Consider the following 24,232-nt stretch of genomic DNA (forward strand, 5'->3'; position numbering starts at 1 on the left):
TAGGGGACAAGGGGAAAGAAATCCCTACAGCCCCCTCCCACTGCACGCGCCCCGCCAGAAACCACAGCCGTGGAGTCCAAATGAAGGGCGCTAGGACCCGGGGGTGCGGCATCGGTAGGGACTGGGCGCTACTGGCTCAGCTGCGCCCCGTCGCGTCGCGCCAGAGCAGGTGGGGGTGCGGCGCGGAGCGCCCCGGGCTGGCGCGGGCGGAGCCGCTCTGAAAGCCGCGCGTGTCCCGGGCCTCGGCCCCGCCCCGCGCCGTCCAATGAGAGCCCACGGCCGGAGGGGCTGTCCGCGCAGTCGGCCCCGCGGCTCCACTCCGCGCCTCGGAGCCCCTGACGCCGCACCTCGTGCCGGCCGGGCCGCGCGCCCCAGAGCCCCCGCCGGGCGCGCCGTCGTCGGTTTCCGGACGCTTCGACTTGCGCCCTCTCCAGGAACCTGCGCCGGCTCCCGGACTCCACGTGAGCCTCAGTCCGCAGCCACCCGCGAGCCCCATGGCCATCCCGAGGGTGAGGTAGGCGCAGCCTGAGAAACCCTAGACGGTGCCCCATCCACGCCCCTCCGGGCTGCGCTGCAGGCGTCTTCGGGGAGCTATGCTGAGGCCGGGAGGTGCTGAGGAAGCTGCGCAGCTCGCCCCTCGGCGCGCCCGCGCCCCCGCCCCGCTCCCCGCGCCCAGACCCGCGGCCCCCGACGTCTGCCCGGCTTCGGCGCGCCAGCGGATTGCCTGCCTGCTGCTGCTGCTGCTCACCCTGCCGGCCCGTGTGGACACGTCCTGGTGGTGAGTGCGGTTCCGAGGGCCCAGGGGCTGCAGGAGGCTGGAGGCGCCCGTGGGCAATGCAGCACGCCGCTCCTGGCACAGGCGTCCGGGGGACCAGGTTGCTGCTCGGCCGGAGTTAGCGAGGATCCCGAGGATCCCGGCGTGACTGTGGCTGAAGTCGCTGAGTGACTGGTGAGGGAGCAGGGGAGATGGAGCGGCGGTCTCACCTGCCGGGTGGGGACATGCGCAGCAAGGAGGCGCCGTGGCGAGGGTCCCTGGCCGGCGTGTGCCGCTCCCCGCTACTGCAGGGCAGGGGGCACAAGCTGCCGTCCCATTTTCTCGCAGGCTGGCCCTTCCCCGGCCTGCGGCGGCAGTTCCGCAGGCCTGGACCCGAAGGTCTCCCTTCGAAGGTGGGAAGGGGCAGCTGGTAAGGACGCACAAGCCTCTCTGCTAGCTGCCCAGCTGGGACGCGGGGGCTTTGGTGAAGCAACAGCACCCAGCGCCACGCTCAGAAGTGAAAACAGGCCAAAGCTATGATCCTCAAAATTAAAACACTTGCGTTTGCATAGTCGGGGCTTTGAGGACGTCGCTTGGAAGCTTGAGGTCTCCCTTGCCTCCTGTTTTTCTTCCTCAGAGGGTCCTCCTTCCATCTCTCCCCTCTAAGGGTCAGGGACTTCTAGAGTCCCCGAGTACTGAGCGACTCTGTCCGCGGGTCTCTCTCAGGCCTTGCGCCCCAGACCTTCAGAGGCGAGAGGGACTGAAACTGCACAGGGTGTCTGTAGTCCGTATGCTCAGAATTCCCCCGCCCCCGTGCTCCCAACCCTGAATGGTAGCATCCTCGGCTCAGGGAGAGCGCTGCTCTGCCTCCCCCATGCGGGGGCAGGGCAAAGAGCAAAAGTGGGCCTGAGAAAGGGTTCGCCCCTCTCACACTGCCCTCTTGGACCGGGCTGGTGCCCCTTCTACCGCGCAGTGCCCCCTCCTCTCCCTGCCCTACTCCGCTTCTCCTCCCTTGCAGCCAAAGAGCCCCCACCCCTGAGAAGTGGGGTCTCTTCTCCTCTTGCACCCCGTGGCTTTTCTCCTCCTGACTTGGAATCCTGGCTGGAAGGGTGAGGGGTAGCTGGCTGAGGGGCCAGTCAGCTTGGACTGCAGATTCCTATCATTTCAAGATGCGTCCCTCTCCGTCCCCATCCCCCACCCCCGTTTTCCTGTTGAAGAAAAATCTCTTTTGGATCTTTTTTATCTCTGCAGTGTTGGGGAAGGCAAGGAGGGGGGTTCTGGATGGGGGAGCAGGCTGGCCTATATCTTACATCTGGCTTGAAACATTCCTTTAGAAAGGGAAAGGGAGAAAGGGAGACAGGGGAAAGAAAAAGCCTTTCCACGTTCATAGTGAGATCAGAACCACCCTTTACTTTCAGGGCCCAGTTTGGCTGGGCACTTAAACTTTCAGGGTTCCTGCTGGCAAGACAATACTTTGGTGCCCCAGATGGCAGCTGCTTTTAGGGACTCTTGACTGACTCTTACCAATCTGGGAGGCAGTCTTTGGGACCAACTGGTGTTTAGATGAGGAAATACGACTGACAGTTTCAGCAACCCAAAGACCCACATGCGGTTCTTCCTATTCCCTCCTTTTTTTTTTTTAACCCTTGAGAACTGACCCCCTCTTCTTTTTCCATCTACTACCTTCTGTCCATGCGGTTCAGATTAAAAATCCTGGAAAAACTCTTAGATGGAAGAGCTCTGAAAGGAGGTGGGCGACACAGAGGGACGTAGCAGTTCCTGTGAGGTGGGGGAAGGCAGCGACGGCGTCAATATGAGGGGTGAGTGCAGAGGTTATCTCAGTCTCCTCGCCCCTCTCCTTTCACAGCGGCAGGCCCAGCTGCCTGCCTTCACGGTCACCACTTCTAGGACAAGGCGGAAAGATGACTTCTGAAGGCAGGTCAGGTGCCCAACGTGATTGTCCCTCTTTCTGTTAAGAAAAAAACAGCAAGACATCCTCTGTAGGACTCCTGGAAGAGGTTGTGTTCCACTATGGAGCAGAGGCTATCACTGCTACCAGCTAAGTCTGATCTCTTCCCTCTTTCTCTCCAGCTACTTTCTCCTCTCTCTACTCTTACCTACAGGAGGAAACTGGTGTTTCTTCTTAGGTCCTGTGACAAACAAAAGGAACTAGGAGAGTTCGGTCAGGTGCTTCCCTGTTCCATTTTGCAGGGGGTTGGATATAGGGAATCACCAGAGCAGGATTGTGCTCATGGGCTCATAAAAGGGGAGAAACACAGAGGTACCATATCGTAGTATGGTATCATATTAGCATTACAATTACCAAGAACAGCTGCCATTTAATGAGCCCTTACTAAGCTCCAGGTACTGTGGCCAACCACCTTATGAGCACTGTTTCCTTTAATATAATCCAGTGAGGTAGGTACTATTATAATAATTATTTCACAAATGAAGTGAGGGATAGGACGGGAGCAGTAAAAAACTTGCCAAAGTCCACACCAATTTTGAGCCAAATCTGTCTACTACAAAAGCAATGTGTGCTTCTCTTGTCCTTGGAATAAAATGATCCTGGATTTTGGAGTCAGAAGGCCTTCATTCATCCTGATTCTCTGATGAGGCCTGATGGATGGAGCAGATACTCTCTTAGTATCCTTGAATTTTTCATTTTCTTCATCTATAAAATGAAGATTTCTCCCTCTGTCCATTTGTATGCAGAAAATGTTTTGTGAATTGTAAAGTACTATACAAGCACTGTGGAATAAAACAGGTAACTGTATTATTCCTATGTTCAAAGTCCTACATGTAATGGGCCGAACCACGTATACTAGGGGATGTACACAAAAGGAGGGGAGATAAAAAGAGGCTCTTTGGATGCAAACATGGAATACCTACACATGGACTGGTGATGTTGCCAAGGAGTACAAACTGTGACTAAAATGAAGTTTATGTGGCTGGGGGAGATGGAAATTTAAATCAGAGCAGTCAAGTGTTTACTGAATAGTTACTGAGTAGCTACTGTGTACCGGATGAGTTCTCAGTATTGGGTATATTTAAGTGAACCAAAGAAACAGGGCTGGGATATGACTCAGTGGCAGAGTGTTTGCCCAGCACGTGTGAGGCTTGGGGTTTGATCCCCGGCACCACATACACCCAGGACAAAAACATCCCTGGTCTCCTTCCAGGTGTAGTGTTGCACACCTGTAGTCCCAGCAGCTTGGGAGAGTGAGGCAAAGGATTGGAAGTTCAAGGCCCGCCTAGGCAACTTAGTGAGATCCTGTCTTAGAATAAAATTTAGAAAAGGCTGTGGGTACAGCAGTGGTAGAGCTGGGGATATAGCTCAGCAGCTCAGCGCCTGCCTGGCAAATGCAAGATCCTGAGTTTGATTTCTAGTATCAAAAAAGAAAGAAAGAAAGAAAAAGAAGTGGTAGAGTACTTGTCCAGCAAGGAGTCGGCCCTGGGTCTGATCGCCAGTATAAGAAAAAAAATCCTGTCTTCATGGAGTAGTGCATCCAAATTAGGTTGGAATCTCGTTGAAATCCAGATTCTGACTCGGTGGCCTATGTGGGGCATAAGGATCTGCATTTTAGCAAATCCCCAGCTGAAGCAGATACTGTTTCTTTGGGACTATAACTTGAGTAGCAAGGGACTTTGAGTCACTCTGTCAAAGGAGGAAATGTGAGTTTGTTAAAAGCAGGTAAAGAGAAAGCTGGAAAGGAAGTGAAGGACTAACATTTGGAAAGGAAAGCAAAGCCGGAGAGTTGGGCATCTAGCATCCTCTCCCGGACCAAAAGCTAGGGGATTCCTTAAACATCTTTGTGCCCCTAACGGCTGAGCTCAGGGCTTGGCATTTGGTAGGCATTCTGTAAGCACGGGTTGAACAGAGGAAGATGGGGTTAGGCTCAGGCCCAGCATTACTGGACACCCCCACACTGACTGTAGGGAGCCAACTACTGCACACAGGCAAGCTCTATGTTCTGCTGTCTTGAAGCAGTTACTTATTGGGGTATGGTAGTGGAGAAACTTAATTATTGTCCCATCTTAGATACTGAACAGATGTTCCCACGCTCATTGAGGATGTAATAAGAAGGACCAATGTGGGCTGCAGCAAAATGGATTTAAGTCAGACCATAGGAAGGCCTTTTTTGCCAGTTTGGCCTGCCCAATTCCAGACTGTCTCATGAGGGCTGGGTTATTGGTCTCCCATTCCCGTCTAGCCCCCCTCCTCCCAAGCCCCAGTTAAAAAAAAACAAACACCCATTGCCTAGAGCAGAACTCTGGGGCTGAACTGGAGAAGCAGAACGGTGGTGAGCCGAGGACGAGGTCCAACTCCGATGGTCTTGATTCTCCAAACAAAGCACCACGGCAGTGGGTGTAACTCCTGACTGTGCGTCAGGCAGCCCTTTCCGGCCTGGCCTAGCCTTGGTGTTTATTTTGTTTGTTCCTGGAAGCTGCTGCCCTGATGGACAGTGCTGGGGACACTGATTCTATGGGATTTGTTAGTGGAGGCCAGCCCTCTCACCCCTCCCTCGGGACAGATGGGGCCCATCAGCTCTGCTGAGTTCCCGAAGAGGCAAGCATCAGCCCGCCTTGTGTTTGTTTGAGTTGGTGTCACCAGTGGTGATCCAGTCTGTGGGTGAGGGCTGGCTGTGGGAATGCACAGGGGGAGGGGACACAGGCCCCAGGGCAGTTGAGCTTTTCCCTTCCCCCACTAGCTGCCCTCCTTTCTCCTCACCCACTTCTAGGCCCATTTTGAGGCTCTTCCCAAACCACTCGCGCACTCATAGCTCAGACCACAGCTTTTCTGTCCGAAGTGGCAACTGCTCTCCAAGCCCCCACCTGTTCTGCAAAGGAGTGGGGCATCCTTTTGATGTATGGATAGGAAAATAATGCATCCCCAGCAAGTCAGGGAAGGGGTTACGTAGGGGGCTGGAGAGCTAGAAAGGAGCAGCAGAGCGGCACTGCTGAGAGTGTAGTAAATGGTCAGATCTCTTTTTGCTGCCTCTTGGGGAGAAAGGTGATACAATCCTGTTTTCTCTCCAGAACACTCTTTTGAGGCTTGTGGGGCACCTAGGCCTAAGACTATTTCAAAAGATGAGAAAATATTGCTTTGAGAAAATTGAGAATGACTCTAGCAACCTTTAATAGCCCCATATCAATTGATCTCATAACTGGGCAGACCACGGACTGCAGTGCTTTATCTTGGCCTTTGGTTTCCCACTGCAGACATTTCTCTGCTCGTGTAGTTCCATCCAGGACACTGTGCTTTGTAGGTTCGATAAATGGATTTTAAAAGCTTCATTAGTTAAGAAAGGCTCTAGGACCTGGAAGTAAAGAGAATGGGGAGGAGACCTGGGGTGGGGTCTGCCTCACCAGACCTCAGGACTGGGAATGAAAGTTGTTTAGCTGTGAGTCTCACTGCAGTTGTAAATATTATTCACAACTGTCCACTATGCCCCTTCCTGGCAGGCCCCCTGGCAGCCCCTGCCTGTCTCCATCTCCCAGCTGCCAAATCATGTCTTTTAGGACCAGCCACTCTGGACATGCTCTTACATGTGGGTGTAAGAGTGTTGGCTCAGACCGTTGTTTTGTTAGTTTTTCTGTGAGGATCTTAATGTTTCTTAAATAAACAGGCAATGGGTTTGTGTGATATGCCCACAGCTGCTGTGTGTATGACACATGCCTGGCCTGTGCTCTGGGAGTGTGTGTCACTTTGGCCTTTGGCTGAGGAACTAGTAATATTGGAAGACCACTCAATTACTCTTTCTGCACTGTGTAACTATTTCTCCAGAGCTTGTGGGGAATGGTTCTACAGATCAGCCTCAGGGAATGTGGGATGGGGAAGAAATTTCTCTAGGCTCTAGATACCATCTCCCCGTCCCCCACCCCACCCTGCGCAGAGAAAGGGGCTGAGGTGCTCTGACAGGATCATCTCCACCTTGCAGGTACATCGGGGCACTAGGGGCCCGAGTGATCTGTGACAATATTCCTGGTTTGGTGAGCCGGCAGCGGCAGCTGTGCCAGCGTTACCCAGATATCATGCGCTCAGTGGGGGAAGGCGCCCGAGAATGGATCCGAGAGTGTCAGCACCAGTTCCGCCATCACCGCTGGAACTGCACCACGCTGGACCGGGACCACACTGTCTTTGGCCGTGTTATGCTCAGAAGTAGGGGTTCTGTCTATCCTTCCCCAGCTCTTTCCGTGTCTATGTTTGGGTGCGAAGTGGGAAGGACTGGCACGATCCTCTGTCTCCTCTACTTCATAATCAGAGAAATAATTGTGGGCATGGCACAGGATAAAGTTGAGAACAGACCCTCAGTACCTCAGATCTGTAGGCAGGGGTCCCTCTAAATCCAGTGCTGTGGGGTGAGGAGACAAACGTAACGCATTCCCTGGCACCTCCAAAATCCTCCCTCATTTTTTCTGCCTTTCGCATTCCCTAACAAAGGGGCTTCCATGCACTGTAAGCTGAGGACTAGGAGTAGCTCCTCTAGTTCTACCACCACCATCATTACCGTCACCCTAACACTCCCAACACTACAGTAATGGGAACAGAGATAAACAGAAAGGTGATATGTAAATACTTGAAGAGTCAATGGCTTGGTCCCAGTTCAGCAAAAAAGCTAAGCAGAGCTAGACGGTAACCTAGGAGAAGGGGAATGGGATAGGAATCTGGAGGTGTCAGGTGATGATTAACAGGGAAGAGAGGAATATGAAGGGGAAGGTAGCCTGTCTCTTCCTGGCTGAGGTCTGCAGTGTAGGGGAATTGTCCGGCAGAATGGGCCAAAAAGTCTGGAATGTGGGCTAAGGCAGGATTAGCTGCACCAGTGCAGGCATGGAGTGGGAGAGGATGATTCAACTTGAGACTTTCCAATGGAAGGACCCAAGGAAATTGGAAGGAAACAAGAGGTCTGATGTACAAACAGGTGGACAGAGAATAGTTGAGGGCTGACAGGAGACGTCAGATGCTTTAGGGCAGTGATGGCAAACCTTTTAGGGCTTTCAATGATACAAACAGCCTGCTGTGGCATGCATGCCATAGGTTCCCCACCAGTGCATTAGGGAGTGTTCTTGGAAGGGAAGGGCACCTTGAATGAAGGGTAAGTAGGAGCGGGTGGCTCTGGGATGGTGAGGAGAGGTTTCTGAGGCCGTGTGGGTTGAAGAAGAAGACAGATACGGGCGTCTTTCCTGAAATGCCCCTCTACCTTTCTCTTTCTAGGTAGCCGGGAGGCAGCATTTGTATATGCCATTTCATCAGCAGGGGTGGTCCATGCTATCACTCGTGCCTGTAGTCAGGGTGAACTGAGTGTATGTAGCTGTGACCCCTATACTCGTGGTCGCCACCATGACCAACGTGGGGACTTTGACTGGGGTGGCTGCAGTGACAACATCCACTATGGTATCCGCTTTGCCAAGGCTTTTGTGGATGCCAAGGAGAAGAGGCTTAAGGATGCCCGGGCCCTCATGAACTTACATAACAACCGCTGTGGCCGTACGGTCAGTACTCGTGTCTGTGTATGTACACTCATATGTGCTGGGGGTGACAGTTTGTGTGACTAAAGACTAAATGTGAAGATGGAAGAACTGAAGACTTCAGGATCACTTCCAAAAGCCCAACATTCCTGCAACAGGAGCACTAAAAAGTAGGAAAAGAAAATAAGTAACTTTTTTGTGGTGCTGGGATCAAACACAGAGCTTCATGCATACTAGGCCAAGTGCTCTACCACTACACATATCTCTAAGCAGAAGTGACTTTTTAAAGATAAAAAGAACTACCTATTCACTGGTATTTGAATATTCCTAGATACTGTGCTAGAAAATGACATACTACAAAAGCAGAATGCACGGTACTTGGTACCCTACAACATGTGAGAACTAAAGGATATGCAAGTACACTAATCATGAACAGAATTCTGTGACTCTATAACCCAACAGGCTGTCATGATAAGGAAAGCACTGTTGGTCCAGGGAGGTTTCCTAGAGCAGGACTTACTCCCCTTCCCCCATGTCTCTCTCAGTTGTATTGGGGATTAAACCCAGGTCCTCACCAATAGTAGCCAAATACTATATACCCCGCTCCCCCCTTGAGACAATGTCTCACTGACTTACCAGGCTGGCTTTGAACTTGTGATCCTTCTGCCTGAAATTCCAGAATAGCTGACATTTATAAGCTTGTGCCACAATGCCAGTCTTTTTTTGTGTTTCTGTGTTTTCTGAGACAAGGTCTTGTATAGCTCCTGCCTCAGCCTCCTGAGTGCTGCAATTATAAGCATATGGCACCACATCTGGCTAGGACAAATTTCTTTATTTGATCAGGAAGAATGGGTGGGATCTGGTAGAACCCCCAAGGGCCCAACCAGCTAGCCCTGGCCAGTAGATCTCAGAGCACTCATGCTTTTGGCCCTCAGGATGACTAAAAAGGTCCCTGATCAGTGCCTGTTCCTTACCTGACACCTCCTCCCCTCAGGCTGTACGGCGATTTCTGAAGCTGGAGTGTAAGTGCCATGGCGTGAGCGGCTCCTGTACTCTACGTACCTGCTGGCGTGCGCTTTCAGACTTCCGCCGCACAGGAGATTATCTGAGGCGGCGCTACGATGGGGCTGTGCAGGTAACGGCCACCCAAGATGGTGCCAACTTCACAGCAGCCCGCCAAGGCTATCGCCGTGCCACCCGTACTGATCTTGTCTACTTTGATAACTCCCCAGACTACTGTGTCTTGGACAAGGCTGCAGGTAAGTAAGAGAAGCAGGTGGAGCTACGGAGCCCAGGTTCTTAGCACAGGCACTACTGTCTATTCAGCTGTAGGAGTTAGGGAAGCGGGTGCCGTGGGAGGAGTCATTTCTTCCCCACACGAAAACGTGGGCATGAGATCGGTGACTTATGCCTCTGCCTGCCAGGCCTAGTGCTCTCCACATGGAGAGGAGGTTACTCAGCTCCTTGAGACCTGAAGTCACTGCTTTGTATTCCCAGCACCTGAGGCACAGCAGGCAATACTTACAGGTTGTTTAAATGAACTACCCGCTTTTGGGCTTAAACCAGTGTTGAGGGCTATACAGAAACGTAAAATGCAGCACTAAGCCTTTGGTTCTTTACAGTCTAGCTAAAGAAATACGACTGGGGCGAAAGATGTAGCTCACTGATTAGAGCACTTGTCTACCATTTGCAAGGTAATGGATAAGCAAATGCAACAACAAAGAAATAAAAACAAGTTTATTCGGAAATGTGGAATTTAAACTGTTTCTTGAAGTGTGTGATTATCTGGACAGCAACAGAGTGGAACAGGCAGACGTTCTCTGTACATGAGCAAAGGGTATGTGGAAAGGAACATGCCCTGTTTCAGGGACAGAGCAGATCAATACGACCAAGTCAAGGTTTCTGGTAAGGAAGATCTTGAAAAGCTATGTTCAGCACTGCAGATTCTGAAATGCAGCGAGGGAAGCAAGGAAAGGGGAGGTCCCTACCAAAGGCAGGTAAAGCTGCAAACAGTCAGTTATAAGCAGAAAATACTTGTTTTTCAATCTGTTCTAGGTATTTTTGGTGGACTTCTTGCGAACACTGGAAAGTGATCAGGTATTTTCCTAGGAAAGTGAAAGTTACCTTCTGGCTCGTGATTTCTGGTTTAGATAGGTTAAACTAGGAACAACATGCAGTGCAACAGAACATCTTCTCTTTCTAGTTACTGTCCAGGGTTTCCAGGCTCCCTTCTGCAGACTTGGGCAGGATGGAGTCAAACACCTGCTTTCAGCTGTCTTCTCTACGGTTTGTTTTCACTCAACACTGTCATTCCTGGAGAGTCCAGTGGCTGAGAGCAAAACTGTACACAGAAACAGGGTGGTGCTCCACCCGAATAATAAAGTATGTGTACTCTGTTGGGTGCTAGAACAAAAAAAGGTTAGGAGAGCCATTCTGATTCCACTAGTGATTTCCTACTACTAAGTATGGTTTTCGCATTGTCTATTTCAGAAAGGTTAGTCCCTGGATGCCAGAGAATAATTCCATAACATCTGAGGTGTAAGCCTATTTTACTGTGTCTAAAATGTACCTTTGGGGGAGGCTCTTTGGAGTTACAAGGGAGAATGAGTTGTATGTGTATTACTTTTTCTCAGAAAGATAAAATTAGGCTTCGTAGAACCCAAAGTAGGGCCTGGAATTCAGAATATAAGTCAATCCAAGGAATATGGAGCCAGGTATTCCCTCTGTCTAGTCAGACTTTCTGGGATGATAAAAATATTATCATAGCTGCGCAACACTACACAGCAGCAACCAGCCATGTGATTACTGAGTACCTGAAGTAGAGTAGTTCCCCCTATCTGTGGGGGATATATTCCAAGATCTAGAATGGATACCTGAAACGAAAGATAGTACCACACCTTATACATACTATGTTTTTTCTTATATGTATATACCTATGTCAAGTTTATAAGTTAGGCAGGAAGAGATTACAGTAATAACTAATAATAAAACTTTTTTATTAAGGTAATAACTAATAATAAAATGTGGGGATCAAATATGGAGCCTTGAACATCTGGGCACGTGATCTATCACTAAACTATATTCCCAGCCCCAAAATAAACAATTTTAATAATATAATAAAACATTTAAAATTTATGAATTATTTCTGGAATTTTCCATTTAATTTTTTCAGACCACAGTTGACCATGGGTAACTAAAACCACAGAAAGTGGGGGGCACTACTGCATACTAGTGTGATTAAGAAACTGAATTTTTTAGTTAATTTTAATCAAGCAAAACTTAAGATTCCATATGGTTCATGTCTACTATACACTGTAAAGCATGATTCCAGAGTTCGAAAATGTTTTTTGATGCCAAAGAGAAGAACTTAAGACCTAGCTCTTAGAGTTAGGAGAATAACATGTGCAGTAGACCTAGTCAACCCACATGCTAGAGCAGTGATCTGATCTCATAATGCTGTGGACTGTATACTCCAATTGTTAAAAAAATTAAGGACATACCACTATTACATGCATACTTACTTATAAGTTATATCTATGTGCCATAGTCCTGATAGGTATATTATAATACATGCATACAAAAATATATTTTTTGGCTGGGTATCATGGCATACACCTGTAAACCCAGCACTTGGGAGACTGAGGCAGGAGAATCACTGTGAGTTCAAGGCCAGCCTGGGCTACATAATGAGACCCTGTCTCAAAAAAAAAAAAAAAAAAAAAAAAAATACTGGTGGCCCTGCTGTATATGTGTGAGTGTGTGTGTGTATGTGTATCTATATATACAGTGTGTGTGTGTGTGTGCGCGCGCACGCGCACGCAATACTGTGGAACCAGGGCTTTGTGCCTGCTAGGCAAACAGTACCACTGAGCTGTACCCCCAGCCCTAAAATAGATTATTTTAAACCAATACAGAAGTTCTAGATTTTCCCTCCATGTCCCAGTGGAATATGGAGACTACTGTGGTTGAAATCAGTTAATGTGTTTTCTTTCTTGAACTCTCAGGCTAGTCTTTTTCCCAACTCTGGGTCCTTATTAATAAGGGGAAGGGTTGGAATGTGACCTATTAAAAATTCTATGATTTGTTATCGATTGACAGGATCTTTTTTTGCTGAAATCTATCAGAAAAAGGTCCTAAAATTTCTCTATGCTGGAGAAAACACCATCCAAGAGTTTCTACTGTAAGGGAATCATGCAAGGGATATTCCTTAGGAACTGCTTAGACCTATGCATCTAGCCAGTCATGCCAGCAGAGATTGTAGTCGGACAGAGATTGCAGCTATAACAACTGCTAAATTAGACATGCCGTTCATTTTCGTATGAGAAAGCTCAGGCTTAGAGACATTAATGCGTGCTGAACCACACAGCTGAGAAGTGGCAGATCTGGATTTAAACCCATACACCTTTATGTCTGGGCCTGTGCTTTCAATGGTCATGCTGCTCTTTCCTACAGAGTACAACTGAATGAAATATAAACACAGGGCCAAAATACACAAATAGAAGCAGGATCAGACTTATAGTGAAACTTCTTAGAAGTTATAAGCTACATTTTGTTGTTGCTGTTGTCTTTTGTTGTTGTTGTTGTTGTTGTTATGGAAAATTTCAAACGCAAAGAACTCTACTGCCCAGCTGTAACAGTTATGAATATTTTTAGTCTTTAAAAAAATTTTTTTTGGCAGTACTGGTGATTTGAACACTAAGCTACATTCCCAGCCCTTTTTAAAACTTTAATTTTCAGATAGGGTCTTCCTAAGTCATTAATTTGCCCAGACTGGGCTGGAACTGCTGAGCCCCCTGCCCCAGCCTCTCAGAGTGCTAGGATTTCAGGTGTGCCCCACCACTCCTAGTTTAAGGTTAGACTGTGAAAAGGATAATGGAAATGTGTACTGGCTGGGAGAGAACTGCAGGTGAAGTCAGTGGCCTTTAGGAAGCCTTAACGGTGGGAAGAAATAAGCCTAGTGCAGAGACATGATCACTTGGCTAGTGGGTATATTTTCAGAAAAAGAGATATTTTGTGACTTTCTTCTGAGAATGTGAGTAGGAGTGCTCAGAGGAGCTAAAGTAAGAAGTAATTTGGTTCTCACTCCCTTCTCCCCTAATCCAGGTTCCCTGGGCACTGCAGGCCGCGTCTGTAGCAAGACATCTAAAGGAACAGACGGCTGTGAAATCATGTGCTGCGGCCGAGGGTACGACACAACTCGAGTCACTCGTGTCACCCAGTGTGAGTGCAAATTCCACTGGTGCTGTGCCGTGCGCTGCAAGGAGTGCAGAAACACTGTGGATGTTCACACTTGCAAGGCCCCCAAGAAGGCGGAGTGGCTGGACCAGACCTGAAGATACAGATACCTCACTCATCCCTCCACTTCAAACCTTGCAACTCCAAAGCACAAGAACCTTGCATGCACACCTTCCTCCACCCTCCACCCTGGGCTGCTACAGCTTCTATTTAAAGACTTGGAGAGTAATCCAAAGGGACCATGGGGTCCCAGCGGGTTCCTTAGCCCTGGGAAGGAGTTGATAGGGAATATAAGAAACGGAGTGGCTCCCTGGTTTCCCCTCGGTAGGTTTGAAGGGAGAGCAGAAGTGGTGTAGGGGGTCTTCAGAGTACTCTGAGTTGCACTAAAGTACCATTTTTCAAGGTCAGGACTCATTTTTCCTCTTTGCACTGGTTTCCTAATACTTCTTGGGTGTGCAAGAGAAAGGATCCCTGGAGACAGCTTCATTTTAACCCTGCCCTGGCTGAGGATAGATAGGTCAGAGAGGAAACTGCACGTCTCTTCCCTGGAGAGAGCCTGAGGTTTCCTGGTACTCAAAAGACGAACGATAATGCTGTACTGTGGAGAGACTGAGACTGCTAGACCAGAGTTCAGCCGTTTATGAACTGCTGTTTTAGAGGAGGGAATCATGTAACTTACAACACACACCCTCTCCTTTCTCCGTGTAGCAGGTCGCACTGTCTCTGTGGCTCACCTGCTGCCTGCTCAGACTGTGGCTGCTGTGCCTCACAGATCATGAGGACGGCTTGGAACAGTATTAGGAGAGAATCACATAGTGAGTCTGAGTAGGCCTAGGGATTGTTCCCCATTCGTTATTCTGAAGGTTCACTACGTTTGGGAATCACAGTAAAAGATAGGTGACTCAAAGAATGGGAGAGGGGAGCGGGCTGATCTTAAGGGCCACACGAGGCCACTGTATACTAGGATTGTAGGACCACTGGTTTGGTAATTTTTTTTTTGAAATGCGTCTTGCTGTGTTGCCCAGACTGGTCTCAAACTTGTGACTGTCCTGCCCTAGCTTTCTGGGGAGCTGGCAGTACAGGAGTGTGCCGCTGCATCCAGCTTGGCTTTGGTAAGTCTTTAGGAGAGGACCCTAACCTTTGAAACGAGGAGTGGGAGCCAGTGTCCACATAAAGAAAGACAGCTGGGGCTTGGAGCCACAGTGGTAAGAACTTAGAAGGGCCTCCCATTTACTCAACAAATTTTCAGTGACTCTCCAAGTCCTGGGGATTATTACTACTCAAATTTGGAAAAGGGGAAGATTCCTTCTGTGCTACTACATTACCTAACCAGATGTGAAGTAGTGGAGTCTCTAGAGATAGCAGACTCGTTGGTAAACTGGAGGATAGGACATGGGAATCCAAAAACCTTGCTGTCCTAATTTACGTATGTGTTCTGACAGTGGTTATCTCTTGCCCACTGGTATTTTAAAACAGCAGAGTGATGTAGAAATTTGCAGTTATAACAGACCTGTGTTGAAATCACAGCTGTGTCTCTTGTTTTTATTTTCAGCAAGACAATTAAGCTTTCTAAGCCTCTATTTTCTCATCTGTAAAATATACTCATCTCAGATACTGAGACTTAACTATGCTCCAAACTCCAGCCAGATACCTTTTCCAGAGCTCCTAACTAGTCTGGTCCAACATAACCTCTCTAGCAACTTCCAATTTAGAACTGTATAGTTGTGACAACAGGCTTTAGGTTCAGGGATACACACAAGTTCTAGATATAGGCCCCCCTTTCCTTTCCCAGGGTCAGATACCTTTTACCAGAGCTCCTAACTAGTCTGGTCCAACATAACCTCTCTAGCAACTTCCAATTTAGAACTGTATAGTTGTGACAACAGGCTTTAGGTTCAGGGATACACACAAGTTCTAGATATAGGCCCCCCTTTCCTTTCCCAGGGTCCTCTCCAACATCCCTTAGGGTCCTCGAATATTTGTGGAGCAACTTCACTCTGCAGAGGCAGCAGAAGGTCAGAAGAACCACAGCTTTGGGCCACGGAGGCAGATTTATTTGGATGATAGGACTAATATTTGTGTAACCTGCTGAGACCTGAGTGGGAGAGTTTAGGGTGGTTTTTCTTTTGGTGAGGGGATCTGCTCCAATTTGAAATCCATTAACACAAAACATGAGCTAATCAGGGCCCTTGTGGTCTGTGGTAAGGGGATGCCTGTGGAGAAATGAGACTGAGTGAGTCAGGCCAAGGGAATGTCTTCCTTGCAGAGTGGAGTCAACTGGATAACTGATGAGCCATTGGTGGGACTGGGGTAGGAGGAAATAGAGTGGGGAAAGAAGAGCTTCTGATATCTTGGGCTGGGATTAAGAGAAGGAAAGCTTTGGGGGTAGTGGGGCCATACGGGGGTCATGGTCAGTCAATTCAAGAATAATACTGAATGAGTTCACAAATACTGCCTTGTATACCAGGCTACTGGGAAGAACCTCAGGTCCCAGCCAGCTCCTGCTCTCCTAAGAACCACCAGGTTACTGTATCAGTGGTGGTACAGGCCTTCCCTGGGAGGTCAACCCGAGTTAAATCTACCTGTGTGCCCTAATGTCTTTTCATTTGTGGTTCTCACCCTGTGGAAGGAAGTGCATGGCCCTCTTCCAGCATTTGATACAGACTGTGCTTTTTCCCTGTACTGCAAATTTTTGCTTACAAAGACACAAGTTTTGCAATTTCCTCTAAATGATTAAGAAGAGCAAGCTGTCCACACAGAAGTTTGAAAAGTGAGGTAGATAAGCAAGAGAAACGATGTCTTTTTGAGCCTCACTACTGAACCTGGGTGGCCCCAAGAAGGGAAGATGGCTAAGCAATTAATTTTTCCTCTTAGTCCTTAGCTCGCCTCTACATTCCGATTGGCTTTAGACAACTGGCGTTCATTCTGCATTATACAAACAAAAACTAATTTACTTGGAACAAGCCACAAAACTAAGAAATTTATTTGGTGCAGTCAGGGCTCCATTTAACTCTGCTGCTACCCCATTCGGCCTCTAAGTGCCCTCTCTCCTGTCCTCTTCCACTTGATGTCTGTCCTTCCCATCGGCTGTGTCTCGGCCTCTCTCCTCATTGGTCCTCATTTCTTTTAACTCTTGATATTGAGGTGTCATAGACTGCAGCAAGTACTGCCTGGATGCAGTTAACTTAAAAGATACTATCTCTATGCTTTTTAGTGAAGCCACATGACTAAAGTACCTCAGCAGTGTGGCACAGCCTGTACTTTTTCTTAAGAATGCCAGCCTTAACTTAGCCCTGCAGATAAGAACAATTTTTATTATTATTATCTCTGAAAAATGGCATTAATCCATACTCTTGTAAAGAGAAATGCTAGAAAAGTGAACGAAGGGTTTCAGGTTGATTAAAAGAATCCAATATTACCTTATGGGTCTGTTTGCAAAACGTGTTATGGATCTAACTTATGAATACTCAGTGTTTCATTTCTGTTCGTTCCTGCTGCAGTATTTCTTCTCCTTTCTCTCACACTCTTTTATCAAGATCACCAACCACTAAGTCCTCTGCCAAGTTCTCAGACACACTCAGGACATGAGTTTTTACATGGCTTAATAGAAGACAGATAATAAGGATTTTTTTCTCCCTTAGCCTTTCTGAGGTTTTTATTTAAATGCTCTCAGTGGTCATAGTGCAGAAGCGCAAGCGAGCTGGGAAGAAGGGAGGATGCCAGGGAGAGCATGTTTCTCATCCCTGGGAGGCATTCAGCCTAGCTCCTGCAGCCAAATTACAGCACCAGAGAACAATGCGATGCATTCCTGGGCAGGTCGGTGGGACCCTGGGCGCCTGGGCCTTGTGGAGAGAGGTGCCAGACACAGAGCTCTCCGTAAGCAATCCTGCAGAGCCGCCCCCTGGGTGCAGAAATGAAATACGGGAGAGCTTCACATTACACAGAGACCTGTAGCTCACACCTGGTTATTGATGGCCTTGGTGGAGGCCTCTGCCCCCACCCTCCTTGGGAACTGCTTGCTACTACGGGGGTTGGGCATCTTTGAAGAATGCTGGTAAAAAAAGAAATGCTTCCTTTTTGCTCTTCCCTCGCTTCTGGCAGCCCGAGTACAATCATGAGCACACACAGACACACACACACACACATAAGGTGCACCGATACGGGCACACACACTGCTTTCCTCAGGATGCGTAACAATTGTAGTGGACTCTCCAGCAATAAAAAAGCAAATAGATTTCCAACGAATTCTTCAAAGATCATACCCACAATAGGGTCCACCTCTCACCAAGGAATACTACAAAGTTACATTACCAACATGCAGGCAAGTATATGTTTTCACACTGGTACTCCCCCGGGAAAGGGAAGGACACAGATGAGATCAAGGGTGGGAAGTTACCACCCAGCCACTTCAGAGTGGCTGAAGATATACAATTTCTCAAGGCTGCTTCATGCTCAAGACAGTGACATGCATCCTGTGTCTTCTGAATGAAGGGGCAATTTCCTGTGACTGCATGAAGTATATATTGCTAAGCCTCCTGCTTATGACCCGTTACTCTTTTTAACTTTTATTGGGTTAGAAAACAGGATAGTTTTGGATTCTAGGGAAGATTTCCGTAAGAGCGAGGCATTAGAAGAAACTAAACAGTACCTTTGCTGTGGTAAATATATCACAGTTGCTGCACTGAACTAAGATTTCCCAGAATGCTTGTTGAAAACCTGTCCTGATTGACAGGTCTCAAGCAATAGTCCATAGGGTGTCATATATGTAATTCTCTCAACTCTGTGAGGTAGAGGTTACTCTCTTTTATGGGAGTGATTATGAGAGTGATTCAGAGATTTGTCCAAGATGACATGGACAGTGAGTAGTGTAGCCAGAACTCAAACCAAGGTCTTCTGACTTCAAATCCTGTGTACTCCTCAAAGCCTGAGGACACCTAGGATTAGGGGTGCTAGAGTACTGGCATCTTCAGAACAGAAATTGCTACAAAATGTTCAAAGCCAGGAGACACTCGAGGGCTGCCAGGACAGGATAGCGGAGCACAGTACACCAAGGAACAGCATACGCTTGCCTAAACCTCAACCAATGCCCTTCTTACTACTTTAGCCACTGTCACCACCACTATCAAGGGATTACGAAGTATTCCACATTTAAACAACTTTGGCTCCTAGTTTTCTGTAGTTCTTTTTCCTCCCTCCAGATTAACCTTAACATTTGTCTTCATATTATGTAATTCTTCTCAAATGATGTTGTATGTGTAGACAGAGTAGAAGTAGGCATGAAAAGCCATGAGAGGAATTTTAAGACTTTTGGCTCTTAAAGTATGCATTAGAATTTCCTTTGAAACTTCTTTTTTAAAAAAAATGATGTCAACCCTGGCTTAGGAAAGAACAGAGAATGAAAGTGCTAAGAAATCTGCACCCTATCCCACCCAGAAGTCTACTTATGGTCTAGTAAAGATCTTGGGACTTCTAGAGATGAGTGATTCATCCACACCAATACAAGGGGCATCCACCCTGCACAGAAACCCTTGTGAGATAGGACAGACAACAGATTTTTCACTTGATCAAAGCTCGCTGCTCACAACTCCTCCTCCCATCCTCATCTGAAATCTGGACCTCTCTCTAGGTACAAGACAGTGAGAAAAAACAGCTCCAAGAGAGGGTGTGTGCAAGGGGGACCCTTCCCTGTCAGACCCTGGAATGCATTCCATTAAAGACAGCAAAAGCCCTGGAATACCCTACCTATCTCACTGGTGCACCCCAACTGTGAAGGCAGAAGGGAAAGTAGCAGGAACACAATGTTCATCAATCACAGACCCGGGAAGCTACAGCTCCCTGACCAGGGCCCTGCTTGAGCTAGGGGAACAACACCTCAGGAAAACAGTCTACCTATAGTCAGGATTTTCCCCCCAGCAAACCTTACTTTTTGGTTCATCGATCTTGGCTCTCAGCGCTCTCCCTGCTTCCCACCCCCACTGCCTCCGCATGTGGGCTCAGAAGTCATCATCTAAAGAATTCCATTGCTCACCTCCTGCATAGCAGCACAACCCCATGAGGCCGCACACCAGATGGAGGGGATAAAAGTACGAGGTCATGGCTTGTAGCAAAAGGCTTTTTCTTAAACTAACCCTGACTCCTGGAAAAGAGGCAGAGCAGGAGAGTGTAGGGGAGCTGCTGACGACAGCAGCTTCATAGGTCTTGTATAAAAATAAAGAAAACGATAACGGCTCTCCGTGGAAACTTCTCTATTCCTATCTCCTGGTCTCACGTCTACAACTTGAAGGTATCTGAATAGAATACAGAGATTATCAAACCAAAGGGTTAAATCCTTCCCACTGTAGTGACCTATTCAGCAGGCTGCCACACACAGGCTGAGGTGGAGGCCAATCCCTGATCACATGCCTTGTTTCTCTAGTAATCTAACGTAAAAAAAAAAAAAAGGGGGGGTATGAGAGGTGGGCTAGAAGTCTGAGGAAATTGTAAAGGTCATCAGTAGGCCTTTGTTGTACAAAAAAGACAAGGGAATGGAGGAAGATCATCATTTCTGGTATCACTAAGCTTGTAGGCTGACAATGTACAGGAACAATCACACACAAAAAAATCAGTTTTAACAGACTGAGAAACAGAAGTGTTAGAAGAATTAGGTGAATGAGATCAATCAGAGACGGCTTTCTCCAGGAGGTGACTTTAGTATGAAGTGGCTGATGGTTGAGGGTAGTCCAGGGAAGGCATTCTAGATAGAAGGAACTGGTATGTACCAAACCTTAGAAACAAGAACATGCAAGTAATATGCAATGAATTTCAAGAAAAGGCACACTGTATATATTGGAAAATACAGAGAAATTACAGTGCTGAGATCAAAGCTTAACTAATGTGAGGTAACTTATGTACCTAGAGTGTTAAATGGTTCAGAGTCCCCTACAAAGCCACACAAGATCTTGATCTACATTAGTAAACACCAGGGAACCTATGGGAAAGCACAAGATGAGTTTGTTTGATACAGATATAGGGACCAAAGAAGGTATGCATTGTAAAGGCCGACAAAATGCTGTACGTCATTAAGTATATAGATCCCTATCATTTGAAATTATGGGCTAAGTAGAAACATTAAATATCCTATCCAGAACTGTAATAAATTAATGTAGGCTTCTGGATTCAGAATATGGTATCAGTCACCAAATTCTTTTTTTTTTTTTTTCAGTCACCAAACTCTTAAGAAATTAAAAGGCAAAAATACATTTTAAAATGTACATTAAGAAATTAAAACATACATTTCTTTTCCTTCCCAATTTAAAACTTAACTGGTATCCCCAAATTCCATTTGTTATATTGGATTTTTGTGGCTAGCAAGTTTATCATATCTAAGGCGAGACTGAATAGAAGGGAACTGCAAAAGAGCTTTTCAGACTGCAAAACCATTTCGCTAATAAACGCAGAGATAGTTCTAGTCTGCTATAGGGCACTGGAGCAACAGTCAAAGATGGAAGACCATTTTTGATTTCATGATCTCCAATTTGATTTCTGGTTTCTTGAAGTTGCTGGAGGTAGAAACAGCTATTTCCCAGGCTTCCATCATACTTTTTAACAAACTTCTCCAACCCTATCCTTTCATAGCAGTTTCCTGGTACCACTTTCAGAAACAGAATATATACTGGATTGTGAGTCTGACCCAGCATGACGTTTAGTATATATTTTTTGTGTGCACTGAACAAGCTGACAGGTAAGCAGTATCCCAGGTTTATGCTTTACTTAACTGGCACAATTTGGTGCTAGCAAGGAGGCAGCCACTGACAGCGATAGCATTTATTATCATCTTAGTTTCCCCCTTTCCCTTGGTAGTGTATAAAAGGTGATTTCTGAAACCTTTCACAAAAGAAAAGCTCAAGGGTTTACGTTCAACTATGACACTACGATGAATGTTTCAGGTTGCACTATAATCTCCCTATGTAACATAAACCCATGGAATCTGACATAAGCTGATTGCTCATACTGGTTATTTTACTTACATTTCTGAATGAAAGGGATTTTAATATTCATAAAATATCTAACTGACTTACTATTTCTTGCCTGTTCTCCCAGAGCAGCTATTATAAAATAGGCCTAGGGACTGAAGTCTCACCTTATATGACTGGTTAAGCAACCAGGGAAAAGTTATTGCTCAAAAAACAATTTAAAAAAATTCAATATGGAATTTGAGGCAAAACCAGAGATGTGATTACTGCTGATGTCATCTGAAAGTTTAAAAAACAAAAAGAAAAAAGACTAAGTAACTATGTTCTTCATCTTCATGCAAATTCTATAGGAGTAGGTTGTTTCCTCACATGGTCTCAAGGTGCCTGACCTTACTTAAGTCTGTGGATAACTAATGTTAGTGGACACAGTCACCAGTATAAACAGGAATGCAACCGAATGGATGAATGAAAGTGAATTACCACCCAGAAATATGAATGTGCCTCCTTACCAACAGGCTACAACTCAGACTCCTGAGCTCAAAGAGGTCATCATGCATCTTACTCACCACTGGAGGTGTACCTTCTGTTAACCTATTCAAAGAATAATAGTTTCTGCTTATGCCAGTAGGTTTGGCAAGGTCAGATGAATTGCTAGAGAAGTAATGGTCACCAGTAAATTCCAAAGTCTGGTTCTTAGTCTTCTACCTCCAAGTCACTGTTCAAATCATCCCAGTTGTTCTTCAACTACAGCCCTGATTTAAATCAGTAAATTCTCCAACCCTCTAGGACACTGGCGGCGAACCCATGGCACGCAAGACACAGCGGGCTGTTTGTATCACTAAAAGCTCTAAAAGGCCTGCCATCACTGCTTTAGAACATTTGGCCCACTCTTCTACTCCATATTCCTCATTCATCCCTCCGTATTCATAGATTACATGTCTAATTTGTATAAAATCCTCAAGGACAGGTTCTGTGTCTATTTTAAAATACGTCTTCCAAGGTCTTAACCCCAGTGATCCAGTTAGTATATGTTACTGGACTGAGACAGCCCAATAAAGATATGAAATATTTTTCAGTTACTTGGAGAGAGACAAGAGGTACAATTGCCAAGGATGCAGAATGGATAGGGAAAAATTCAGCTTAGAAGAGTAGGCAAAGGAAACTTATTGAGTGCCTTACCCCAGTATTCTCACATTTAGTTTTTTAAATTAACATGTTATGTGCCTGTTTTCAGAATCAGTGATTGCAGGATGCAACTCTGACATTAACAAGTGAGCTCTTGGAAGTTCCGAGTGGCCCTTTCCCTTTCCCTTTCTCTCTCTCTGTCTCTCTGTCTCTCTCTTACACATATATACACACACACACACAGAGAACCAGTCAATTTGAGTTCTAGCTCTTCCCCTTCCATTCTTTACAATGACAGCACTATTTCATCTTTGAAATCAGGATGGCCCTTAGTCCTTAGTAAGCGGTCATAATTAAGAGTGAGAGGATATAAAACAGGAAAATATATGAGCACAGAGGCTTTTGTTTTATGTCACTTACTGTGTAAATGTGAGGTAAGATATTTCTTGGATAAGTTTTCAGTTGAGGAGCTCTGCTTTTTTGGATTAATTTTAAACTATTCACATAAACAATGAATATTTTTGTTTACAAACCGTGAACTTTGGCAGCTCAGGACAAAGATGAAATTCTTCCATGTTACATATTTGCAAAAGAACAAAACAAAGACATTTCCTTCTATATCTATATCTAGAACCCTAACAGAATAAATTCTTCTCAAAGGAAAGGCCTGCTATGAGTCTAGATTGACTTTTTGGTTACTTTATGAAAGGTACTGGAAGTAACTCATCAGTCAATTCCAAGTACATGAATGGGAAAAGATGAGCTAAGCCACCGTGGCAGCAGCCTTTACTTTATACTAATACTCTCACATGTCCTTCTCAAGACCCCATCTCTAGGATATGAGCTTGGAACATGGACTCTGTTTTACATTTTATAAAGGTACCCAATAAATATCTCTGTTCATTGGATGAAAGAATGAAAAAATATGTCCATTAGGAGTAATACCTTAATGCAAGGAGTTAAAACTCAAAGACCTATATAGTGTGGTACAATTATTAACATATTATGGCATGTTATATAATAACAATTTAAGGCTTAAAAACTTAAATTTTGCTAACAAATTAACATAAGCCTACTAGAGTCCTTCTATTCAATAAGCTGACACTAAATGACTCTCTGAACTGCATGTTCTAGTAGTTTTTGTTTTGTGTATTATAAAGGTGGTATTACAATAGATAAAATGGACTAAAAGGAAATTAGTAAGAAAAATCTTCATAGCCAGGACTTAGCTAAATTAGACTCCTCTGGCTCTCAGTAAGAACTAAGCCCCCAAAGGGATCAGACTCAAGTAAATAAAAAATCCAGCTGAATTTTATCAGAGGGAGAAGTTTCAACTCTGAATATCCCAGCAACCAGGGATGAATTATGTATAAGATTAGTAAAGTGCCTTCATCCATGCCCCAGCCAGAGAACATTTTTCTATCTCACTATGACTGAAGGAAAAACAGCAATGTGTTTGCCTGCCAAGAACAGCTGTGGCTGTACTCTAGATAGAAGTCTAACACTGAGGGATTAAAATTTAATTGTAAAGCTGTTGCTACCTGGAAGTAGAAGCTTGAACTTTGGTTTCAGAAAGAAATTGGGACTGAAGCACATTAAACAGATGAGAATAAGAGCTGGCAAGTCCTTAACAGAGCGTGAGAATATGTTCCCTTCTTAAATTTTCCCCCACACTGTGTGTGTGTGTGTGTGTGTG

General features: G+C 46.1%; 2 protein-coding genes across 7 annotated transcripts in view; one reads left to right on the forward strand and one right to left on the reverse strand.

Annotated features, from left to right (window-relative positions):
- Nucleotides 1-24,232, reverse strand: part of St7l (suppression of tumorigenicity 7 like) — a 109,423-nt gene that overhangs the window by 9,159 nt on the left and 76,032 nt on the right. For 3 of the 5 annotated variants that reach the window (XM_013516418.1, XM_013516415.1, XM_005388963.2), the window contains exon 15: nucleotides 15,080-17,360. The exons of 1 other annotated variant lie outside the window; for it this stretch is intronic. In XM_013516418.1, the coding sequence (XP_013371872.1) occupies nucleotides 17,214-17,360 (147 nt within the window). In that variant the 3' untranslated portion in view covers nucleotides 15,080-17,213. Of the gene's footprint in view, nucleotides 1-2,143; nucleotides 2,724-15,079; nucleotides 17,361-24,232 lie in introns of those variants that run through there. One more of the 5 variants, XM_013516414.1, reaches the window with a different exon arrangement.
- On the forward strand, nucleotides 289-14,985 carry Wnt2b (wingless-type MMTV integration site family, member 2B). Of its 2 annotated transcripts, none has more exons than XM_005388958.2 (5): nucleotides 289-778; nucleotides 6,697-6,917; nucleotides 7,971-8,248; nucleotides 9,219-9,483; nucleotides 13,328-14,985. In XM_005388958.2, the coding sequence occupies exons 1-5, from the start codon at nucleotides 594-596 to the stop codon at nucleotides 13,555-13,557; spliced, it is 1,179 nt and encodes a 392-aa protein (XP_005389015.1). In that variant the 5' UTR covers nucleotides 289-593; the 3' UTR covers nucleotides 13,558-14,985. The 2 variants fall into 2 exon arrangements, with proteins under 2 accessions (XP_005389015.1, XP_013371874.1); XM_013516420.1 differs by lacking the exon at nucleotides 289-778 and adding an exon at nucleotides 785-949.

Source organism: Chinchilla lanigera, unplaced genomic scaffold (assembly GCF_000276665.1).
Source record: "Chinchilla lanigera isolate Chin_1 unplaced genomic scaffold, ChiLan1.0 scaffold00034, whole genome shotgun sequence".
In the NCBI taxonomy this organism is placed as follows: Eukaryota; Metazoa; Chordata; class Mammalia; order Rodentia; family Chinchillidae; genus Chinchilla; species Chinchilla lanigera.